At 42.1% G+C, this 11112-nt stretch overlaps 1 protein-coding gene across 1 annotated transcript; it reads right to left on the bottom strand.

Moving 5' to 3' along the window:
• Positions 1-580: 580 nt before the first annotated feature.
• Positions 581-6042, bottom strand: hnrnpa3 (heterogeneous nuclear ribonucleoprotein A3). The gene is given in 12 exon segments (XM_069702607.1): positions 581-1920; positions 3392-3446; positions 3449-3471; positions 3611-3727; positions 3854-3991; positions 4202-4249; positions 4374-4448; positions 4530-4619; positions 4717-4927; positions 5025-5171; positions 5293-5415; positions 5960-6042. Coding segments are annotated over 11 exon segments (1017 nt in total). The 5' UTR covers positions 5966-6042; the 3' UTR covers positions 581-1920; positions 3392-3407.
• Between the last annotated feature and the right edge of the window lie 5070 nt (positions 6043-11112).

Here is an 11112-nt window from a genome sequence, read left to right as displayed (position 1 = left end):
TATGGCCTCCTGGTTTCTGACAGCAGAACATGGTGCGGTGTAGTGAGGCCACAGCCCGCAACATGGATCTATAGAAGGACCGATTACAGAACTTACCACACGTCAAGTCGGTGCTTGACTTAAATGCTCAACAAAAGGACTTACAAAACAGCAAACAAATGAAATCTTGTAGTGAAACAAAAGAGTCGTCGGTGTAAAGCGTGTTCGCCTTTCATTAAGGTGAGCTTGCTTGTACAGTAACCCAAATCTTTTAATTCCATGAGATGCCTGGCCAAAGGAATCACACCCAACTGCATTCATTATGACGCACAACAAAGAGCACAATTGTTGAGCGACAGTAGAGTATACACAACGTAAACCAGGCACGGCAACTCCACAACGGCCCACCGGGGAGGCGTATTCAAAGGTAAAGGGCGACGCAGTCACTTGTGCCCTTCTGGATGCACTTTCACACACAGACGCTACCTTTTCATGCTCTGCCCACGGAGAACTAGAGCAGGGAGCAGAACAAATCAAACAATAAAGAAAAACATTTACAGCTCGGTGACCTCGTCTTCATTTCAGAGAAATAAAACACTCGTCTCATTGAAATGTTTTTATTTTGAAAACACAAGTGACACATCCCATTTACATCTTTAGTTTAAAAACCAAAATAGTTCATTGACACTTTTGTGCCTTTGCAAAGAACATGTTTATTATTTATTCGGTCATAAAGTCAGTCATTCAATATTCCTCTGTGAAAAAACTATTCTGCAACTGTCAGGAAACCACAGACACCTTTTAAATAAAAAATAAAAACAGACAGTAGCCTCATCCTGTGTGGAATTTTAGAAAGTACAACACAGACATGTCTACTTAATTTGGCAATGGTTAATAACAAAAATATTTTAAGAAACAATTCATAAATCTTAAAGATCAAAATGATCCAAAACCACAAATCTACTTTTATATAGATGTTGATTGAAGTGATTCCTCATTCCACGAACACTACGGGTTAGAATATGCACCAAGAAACTTCCCCATAAATCTACACTTGTTTTGAACTCAGGATTACAAAAAAAAAATGTCAGCACTTTATTGAAAAGGTTTTGGGCCCTTAAAGAGAAATCCATCTGTTCATACACTTGGACGGCATGCAGATGACGAACATTTGAGACTAGTCAAGTATTCATGTTTGTTGCCAGCAGTTTCAACTCGTGACCACCGTTGCTCCGTTGTTGGAGGCTGTCTTTTTATATTACTTGCATTTTTTTTGTGTGGAAGATGCTTCTGTGATTTGTGAAAAAGATTTAACCCCTTCGGAGCTCCGTTAGTTGCCATCGCTACCTTTATGAAAACCAGCCCTTTTCCTTACGACTTCACTGAGCAGCCTTTGAAGTAATAATACAAAGAGCGGAGAGCTTTTCCATCTTTCTGAAATGTTCCACCATGTTTCTGCCATCAAATTCAAACTTAGAATATATTTTTTATAAAAGACCAAAAGAATATCTTTGTTTCTACATTTGTAACGTCGCCTTTAATCTATTTTCAATTAAATACGAGTTTACATGATTTGCAAACGGGGCTGTTATTGGGAACGTCTCGGTTGATCAAGAGTGTTTCATCGCTACGAACTCTGTCTGAACTAATCGTCTGATAGTAAGCACAATAAAACATATTGTACCTTCAGGGCGTATAAAGCAGAGGGGTGAAGGGCAAAAGCTGATTCTGGTCAAAGTGGAGAGATACCAGACGCCATCCTGCTCGATTGACCTTTTAAGATCCCTCGGCTTGCACTTTCTACAACCACAATGTGTACTATTAGATTAAAATAAGAGCAGCCTTGGATAATATTTCAAAAAAAGTCTTACCCATCCAGAACCTTCCATGTTATCAGGTCTTTACAGATTTTCAGCAAGAAGAGAATGCCTCTTTCCACATCTGTAAATCAAGCAAAGTGGTTACTCTTACCTGCTCCATCTTCTCAAGTCAGCTTTTGTGATATACTCACTCCCTTTTCTCGTTAATGTCTGTAATCTAGTGTTTGCAAGGGGGGGTGGGGGGGGGACTCTGCGGTATCTCTGACTCAACAGGATCTCCAGTGTGTCCAGGACCTAGTCTTTCTTCGCTAGCAGCAGCTGCTGGAGAGTTTAGCTAGCCTTGAAAGAGGGCTAGACGCTCACTACCGGGCTCTGCAAGCTTCCTCCATGGTCCTTGTGCTCGATGCTGCCTTCTCCCTTCTCTCAAAATGCTGACTGGTCCACTGTGCTGGGGCTGAAGACGTCCTGTCTGACAGTCATCTGCAATCTTCCACCCGACTGCAGGTGCTTGTGGCCGTTACACTCCTACTCGCTCAACTCTGGCATATGTGGTGGCCGGGCCCTTCCCTAGGACTAGCCAAAGCTCCCTTTTTGTTGGCCTTGGTTACAAGTAAATACATACAATATGTATATATACACACACTATAATTCATCCACAGAAGTCTTAAATTTTACTCCCCAAGTTGGGAAAATTCTGGACAGGCTTATTTGCAACAGATAAATTAATCTTTTTCTGAACCAATGATGCACTGAACCTCGTGTTACTTTACTACACAATTTTTATTCAGTATTTTTCTACTGATCAAAATATTGGAACAATCTAAAATTCGGTTTGCTGGGAACAGGAGTGAGGGATTCCCTTGATTCTAATCCAGACTGCTTATATTTGTTGACACTGGTACTGTGAAGGATTTACACACTGTGCTTTACATACAAAAAATCAGATTACACGTGACACTTGCAATTCAGCAATCATAATAACTTCAAAAAGAACAAATTTGTAAGGATCTACGGGCTCATCTAAGGGCCTCATGTAACTATGCTATTTGACAAAAACCAGGTTAAAAGACAAACAATTAATTGGCCAGCAGAAAACTAACCCATGTATATATATGTATATAAAAAAAAATAAAAAGATATTTAGAACTGACTTTAGATTAAAAAAAAAAAAAAGAAAAGAAAGAAAGAAAAGAAAAAAGAAACAATTCACTCTTTACCCCTGATACCATAGGCACAATACACACACTTCAGACGCATAGAAGGAAAAAATGACTCAGTAGGGAAACATCTATCACAATGAAGGAAGGGTTTCATCTGCACTCATGTCTTGCGTAAACAGTCCTTCTTCCATAAACTTCTCCGATTTAGCTGCAGTAATGTCTGACTTGTGTGTTCCTCTAATGCTTTCAGATGACTGCCTCAATGTAACCTGCAGCTTTCCTGACAATTCCTTTTGCTCACCTCCTCGCCTCTCCTGCTAAGAACTGAAGCCTGTTGAATGGATACAGGATAGAACAAATAGTTATTCTGCACTTTCATGGGCTCACTCTGTACTGTGCTACGAGGCTGGTGCCAAACTGAATTCTACTTACCAACACATGACGTGTTTTAATATCGGCGCGAGCCGTAGCCGCCTCCGCCCCCCCGCCGCCGCCGCCGGAGCCGTAGCCACCTGTTAAGGATTGACCCCCGCCAACCCCCGCAAAAATGAGTTTTGTTACTCAACAGAAGAAATCACGACGTTACTCCTCCCGTGTGGCATTTTTGTTTGAAGCGTGATTGTAATAAAGCAGTTGGAGGGTAAAACTCACCCCCGTAGGGTCCACCCGAGTTTCTGCCACCAAAGTTGTTTCCCTTCATCGGTCCGTAGTTGGACTGCTGTCCACCATAATTTCCAAAGTCATTGTAATTTCCACCACCTCCGTATCCTGAGGATTAAAGTTCGTTTTAGGTCTGATTTCAGGTTCATGTTTTCTTTTTTTTTATTATATCTCGAGAGCTCATTTAAATTCTGAAGTCAAAAAGTTTTAATTTTTTCGTTTTGTTTTTTTTACCTCCATCGTTACCTCCGTAACCTCCATCGCAGCTGCCACCAAATCCTCCCCCCTGGTTACTGTAGCCTGGGCCACCACCTCCGTAGCCCCCTCGGCCACCACCATAACCTGGTCCGCCACCGTAATTCCCTCCTGGACCTTTAAAAAAAGAAAAGAAGAAGAAGCAGCCGTGCACGCAATGTTACTTTATTTGCTGGATAACGAACACGCGGCTGTAACGTGACACTGTGGGAAAGAATCCTCCGACGACACAACGCAGTTGTTGTGGAAGTAAACAACCACAGCAGCAGTTCATCTGACTTATGATGTCAAAACAGTGACGGTCTTCAACATTTCACAGCAGCTCACCGTTGTCAAAATCATCTCCATAACCTCCGCGTCCTCCGCCGTAGCCTCCTGAAAAACACAACCGTCAAATGTGGATCTTTTGCGTGAAAACAAATCATTTGTTGGATCTGACGAAGGCGACGAAACGAAGCTTCGCGCCGGGGGAACTTTGTTCCGATGTACGAATACTAACCACCTCGGCTGAAGTTGCCGCCACCTCCAAAATTACCACCTCTGCCCATGAAATTTCCGGATCCTCCGCTCCTCCCTGAACCGAAGGAGAGCATCAGGTTAAAGTCTGCGGCGACAACAACACGTGACGCGAGTCTTCGTGACACGGCGCGCTCACCTCTGTTGCTGGAGATGGCGCTCATTTCTTGTTTGGACAGCGCTTTCCTGACCTCGCAGTTGTGGAAGTTGATTGTGTGGAATTTCTGGGCTGCAGGAAAAAAAAACAACAACAACAACAACAACAACACGCCGTCACGCTGCGTTGCGTTCAGTCGGTTCGCTCCGACGTCCGCGTGACAACATACCGACGATCTTGTCGACGGTGTCGTGGTCGTCGAAGGAGACGAAGCAGAATCCCCTCTTCTTCCCCGTGGAGCGCTCCTCCATGATGTCGATGCACTCGATCTTCCCGTACTTCTCGAAGTACTCCCGGATGTGGTACTCCTCCGTGTCCTCCTTGATGCCGCCCACGAAGATCTTCTTCACCGTCAGATGGGCGCCCGGTTTATTCGAGTCCTTAAAACAAGGAGCGCGTCAGCGGGCCATAAAAAAAAAAGAAGAAAAGAAAAGACGGGAAGACGCCGGCTCTCCGGTTCGGGAGCGATCGTCTCACCTCTCGGGACACGGCCCTCTTGGGCTCGACCACTCGGCCGTCCACTTTGTGAGGTCTTTCTTTCATGGCTTCGTCCACCTCCGTCACAGACGCGTACGTCACGAAGCCGAAGCCTCTGGATCTCTTGCTGTTGGGATCCCTCATCACCTGGAAACAACACAGTTCAGCTGCTGGATGTACCAGGACATCTATCAGTATTCTTTGGCACGATGTTTACACAGATAATGACACAAAACAAACAACAATAATAATAATAATAAACACCAACCACACAGTCTGTGAGACTTCCCCATTGTTCAAAATGGGCCCGTAAACTCTCCTCCGTTGTTTCAAAGCTTAAACCTCCAATAAACAGCTTTCTGAGCTGCTCGGGCTCCTTCGCTTCACGGTCCTGTTAAAAACAACAACAACAACAACAACAACATGACTGCATGTAAACAACTCCTCAGGGAGCCAGTAGTAGAAACCTGAAGCGTGCTGCGTAACACTGCCGTGTTTCTGCAGAGTGAAACTCTGCTGCTCGGATGTTTCCGCGACTCCATCCTGCGGGTGGTGTTAGCAGCGGGTGGTGTTAGCAGCAGGCCGTGCAGCTCCGCCTGGCCAACAATAAGCTGCGCGTTATTTGGACGAGCTGATAAAACACGCTGCACCGACTTTACAAAACAAAACAAACAAAAAAACCTCCTGTGAATTATGATCAATGATTGACAGCTGACGGAAACGGCCCCGGTTAGCTGTCAGTCACGTCAAGCATTAGCTTAGCCGCAGCTAATGGGAGCAGCGCTGGACCGTGAACGCATCAAAAGCTGCAGAGGAGCCGCGACTTTACAACACGACAATATTCAGAAACACCTCCGCGTTGAAGAGGACACGAAGCTCTCCTGCAGCTTCACCAGGAACCGTGTTTTAATTTGCAGCATTTGGCTGCAGCTCACCTCCATTTTGCAGATGTCCACGGGCGGAGGTCTGAGGGAGGAGGTCGCGTGATGAAACCGCTCTGCTGGCTGCTGCCGCGCGCTCTTCTTCTGCGCAACACACGTGGTCGGTGCAGGAGCGCCCCCTGCTGCCCCGGAGGACGGATCACAACAACGACCTGCAGCCTGTCCCTGATGATCCATCCTATCTTCAATAAAATACTGTAGTCGGTGGTGGAGAGTAACTCACTACATTTACTCAAGTACTGTATTTAAGTACAATTTAAAGCTACTTGCACTTTACTCCAGTATTTCCATTTAATGCTTAATCATGTGTACTCGCTACGCCGCCTATCTTTTAACTTGTGCTTGATTGTGGTCTCCATTTGTTTTAACTAAAGGTTGTTTTAATGTCAATCTGATTCATATTTGTCAGCTATTTCATTTACTTCAGTTCCAGCACTATATGTGCTCTTATCCATACAACACGTCCGACTTTGTCCCATCATTTAAATTATACTATAGTGTTTTATTATATTATTATTTTATTTACTTTAATATATTTATTATTAAAACATCTCCTCTCGCGTCTGAATGGCTGTGAAAAGCTGTGTAATTGTAAACTGTAATCAGAACGTCTCACTGCTGTCAAAGGTCTCACGTCTTCAACCCATTGCAATGCAAACAAAATTTCCAGCATCTCCCCAGTAAACACTGATAATCTATCCCGGATTTGTTTGCGAACTATGAAAGAAATAACAATTTTGTGAGCTCAGTTCTTTTGAAGCATCTGTATAAATTTGAGCATAACTACATTGTGAATTTCTACATAGGTCCTTATCATCTATAGACATAAAATAAACTCCTTATTTTGTTTTTTGCCAGGCAACGTGAGTGAAATCTCCTTCTACCTACTCAAAAAAACATCATAACAAAGGAATCACTGCAGTTAAATCACTTTAACTCTTCATGCACACACAGTTATACAAATCTTTATATCTATCAAGGATCATTTCTAATTAAAGTATAAAGTTAGTCCAATTTGTCCTTTACTGCTGCCTCTTTTCATGGAGTTAAAATAATGATGTGCGCCATCTGCTGGTTAAAAAGAGATATGTCTTGAACAATTGTCCTCCAGGGACACGGCATTGTTCAGGCAGACCTCAGGCCACCATAAATGGAAGAATGAATTTTAAATAGACCCACTGTCGTGCTGTTAGTTCCCAAAAAAGAAAATATATGCATGGTGAAAACAACAAACACTGTAGTTGCTTGATAGATGTGGCGGAGCCTGTGAACCTGCGTAGTTCGTGGGAATTAAAGTAATTGAGTAACATGTAAACACTGCAAACAAAATGAATGAAGCTCTTAAAGCCACATGGTCCCCCCACAAGACATGATCTGAAAAGGGCTTGGCAGAGGGGCCGTGGTGGGTGTGAAGTATGAGGCATGCTCAGTATTTTCAGTTTACCATGAGTGTTGCTGTGACCACAAGAGCTATTGAGCCATGCTGTTCCTGGTTCTTAATGCACTTCTCTTGTTGTGCTAAACTCCCTTGTCTCACATTTACACAGTGTTTGCAACCAATATTATAATCGCATATACAAAGAAAGCTCATTTCAGCTACAATAGATGTATTTGTCCAACTTTACACATCTTTTTTTATTTTTTTATTACAGCGACAGGGCTACTACAAAGAGTCTAAATAGACCCAAACATGTTAATCCGTCAATTAAAAACAAAGCAGAATCTTACTTTTCGGAAAGCCTCAGTAAACCTACGTTAGATTTCACATCCAGCCCACATTTATCAGCATCACCCACTAAAACAAAAAAGATTGTGTTCAGACTTACAACACAAGAAATGATGCCCTCAAAAAGTGAAGCCTCGTGGTGGTTTTGTGCCGTTACTCGGTACGTTGAGGGGCATCCCCTTTGTTAACTTTCTAATTTTCTTCTTCTTTTTTTTTTTTTAATGGTATGTGGTAAATAGTCATTTCTCCGACTACACATCCTCAGATTATGAATGAAAATATTCTAATTGTTTTCAGCCGCCTCAGTGGAAACAGGACATGCATCTGTATTTCCAGCTCTGTGACGTCGGCTCTTGATTGGGGAAGTATGATCTATGGGCCAGATGTTACCGAGCCTTGTTGAAGCTGACCAGCATCTCCAAATATATGACTGTTTTATGGTTTAGACAATGTCTGTCATTAACTTTATTGTAGTATGTGAGGAAAATACAGCCCCAATAAAAAAGGCTAATGTTTTTCTGACACTGTTAATGATGAGTATTTACGATCGGTACATAGTTCAAATTCAAGAGCCCCCCCATGTTTTGCTCCTTTTTATCCTACTGCATTTACTGTCATACATTGCAACACATATTTTTTTCTATTTCTATGATATCTTTTAAAAAAAAACAATGTAGAAGAAAAGAATCAGTTTAAATTACAGTTGAAAGTGTCTTTCATTAAACGTGAGGAATTAGAATTTGATGAATTCATGTCATGTATTATTGAATTAAGTACGTTTACTGAGGTACAAATAGGATCTACTTGTACTATCATTTTAGGTTTACTGTGTATAGTTGGACTGAATATTGCTGTTATCCAGTATCCTGTGTCCAATGTGATGAGCTTGTAATGTGTACGGGTCGAACCAATAACACATAACGAGCTAGAATCAGCAGACAAACATGAAAATGTGGTGAACACATGAATGTGTCAGTAATGATGATCCACTGCCTGAAAAACTGTACTTTTACTTTTGACACTGATGTATTTTTTATTTCTGAAACATTTTATGGATGATTGACCTACTTGTACACTACAAAGACGTATTTTGGCCCATAGAGGAGCAACTGTGTGTGTTCATTACTGAAAGTTGAAGAAATGAACAGCTGCAGATGGAAACTTCTGAAATAAGTTGTGTTATTTAACAACTGTAACGTGGATGTGTTTGCATTTGTGCTGAGGGCAATCAAATCACACGACTACCGGGGCACCATCATATCGCAAATACATATTAAAAAAACAAATGCCCAGCAATCCTCCCGGCTGTGACTAATGAATAATCTCATAATTGAAAGTGGACGTGTGAGATTTGCGAGGCGGAGATGAGCTGAGCGTGGCGAGAGTAAACAGAGCAGTATCAGCCTCTCGCAGATGTAGTTTGATGGATGCTCTGTGTACACCTCCTCGCCCTCACCTCAGGACAACATGTTTGTTGGGTTGTTGATCACACCCCTCAGTCTTTGTACCTAACTGCCCCCTGACACCGAGATATATCACGGGTCCCACACACTGCTCCCCGCCGTGGACATTTTGACTCTCTGTGCTTGTGGTGGCTCCATTTTTACTTTCATATTTCATCTCTAAAGTGTGCAGCTTTTGTTTAATACCTGCAGTTTTGGGTATTTTTCACATCCACGTATGCCAGGACTTCAACTCAGTGGAGTGAAGTCAGATTTAAATGCAATTAGCAGTTCATTTACATCAAATGAAGTAAAAAATGAATCAAATTGTTAGCTAATGACGCTCGTAAAGAAGTCTTGGTTTGCCCTGATTTACCATACTGCTACACAATCTTGGTCTTGATTGTAATTTTTGTCCGTGACAAATGAGTGATATAACGATCGGCTGAAATAGAGGGGGATGACATCCTTGTCTGGGCTAAAAGGCAGCACTTACTGTAGAACCACGATTAAATAATTAATACAGGTTTTATGCCCATTTTACACCTCCAAATTATGGTTTGCCATATATCTGTGGAGCGGCTGAGGAGTACCATGTCAGCAAAAAATTTCATGTAGTAAATCTTGCGAGGGAGGGGCCAGCGGCTGCAAATCATACAGGAGGTGAGGGATGACATGAATATAACCTTTCCCCCTTCATTCTTATCAGTTGACACGGGCGAGTAGGGACAACACACATGCACGCTCACTTACCGTGTGTGCTATTAAACCGTGAAGCTTTTTTTTTTTCAATCAAATTTGACTACATTGATAAGAACTCTTCTCTCATTGTGTTTTAGGTTCAGTTATATATAATAATATATATATATATATATATATATATATATGATACGATCAACAGTGGGTGGCGCCATATCATGATGCTCAGCACATCAGGATAACACATATGGAGGAACTGTAAAGCCTGACAAATATAAAAATGACCTTTACCAGGGAGCAGTGAACTCACATTTGTCCACACACAAGCCTTGAAATGTGCACAAAGCTAAAAGCTTCATTCAGATTATATGACCTCTCAGATAATGGCCACAGTGTCTGATTTGCATGTTGTTTTCGGTGTCCTCTAGATGGCGCCATGGTCCATGAAAAGATGGGCCTTTTTATTTTCAAATCATATCACCTTGTAAATGTCAAACAATATTCCTCAATACTAAATTACTATTTTCCCCTTGTGTCACATGTCTGGGTACTTGATTAGCTTCAATAATCTCAAAACCTTAATTATAGTTGTTACTATTTGTTTTCATAATTAATGCAATTAAAGGGAACACATTTTTATTATTGGCCTATTAGCTGCTGCATAGTAAAACAATACTAAAGGGAGACTGTGGTGAAATGATTAATTCATTTAAAGCTCTGATCTCTTTTAGAACATTTTAGGGGACAATATATTGGTTTCCTTTTGTGGCCACACAAGTCATATGTGTTTACTTTGTCTTATCATTTATCACTGAAATATTTGGATGAACTTAATGTTCTTTACAAACGCTACCTCCCATTGCCTGTGGTGCCTGGGGTGTTCAGGTTGACCTTGTCCTGAGAAAGCGTAGACTCGGCTCCATTAGGGAAGCCCGCCTGCCCGCCACAACCTGGGTTTGGGCAGACGGACGTACGCAAGTGGAAACTGTGAGGAAATGGAGATTCAGAGCAGGGAAACCAGGGAGTCAATTTAGTCACGGTCTACTACCTTTTCGCATGCAAGTACAAAGCCAATCTCACACGGTGGTGTTGACTAGAATCTCTCTCTGAGGAATTTATGGACAGAACAATTCCTAGCATCTGTTTCCTGTTCACTTGTACGGCGGAAACCGGGTGTAAATCACACCAAATATAAATAGAATCAGCATTCAATTTACAGGAGCTAAAGTTGGTGGCTGTGGCCTTGAATTTTCCGTTCTTTCCGTCACTGACATTATGGG

The sequence above is a fragment of the Brachyistius frenatus genome, unplaced genomic scaffold (assembly GCF_029030835.1).
Source record: "Brachyistius frenatus isolate BFR_SWC_R1_liver_20210118 unplaced genomic scaffold, ASM2903083v1 Contig_42, whole genome shotgun sequence".
NCBI classification, from domain to species: domain Eukaryota; kingdom Metazoa; phylum Chordata; class Actinopteri; family Embiotocidae; genus Brachyistius; species Brachyistius frenatus.
The sequence above is the reverse complement of the archived record's forward strand: the minus strand, read 5'-3'. Positions and strand labels throughout refer to the sequence as shown.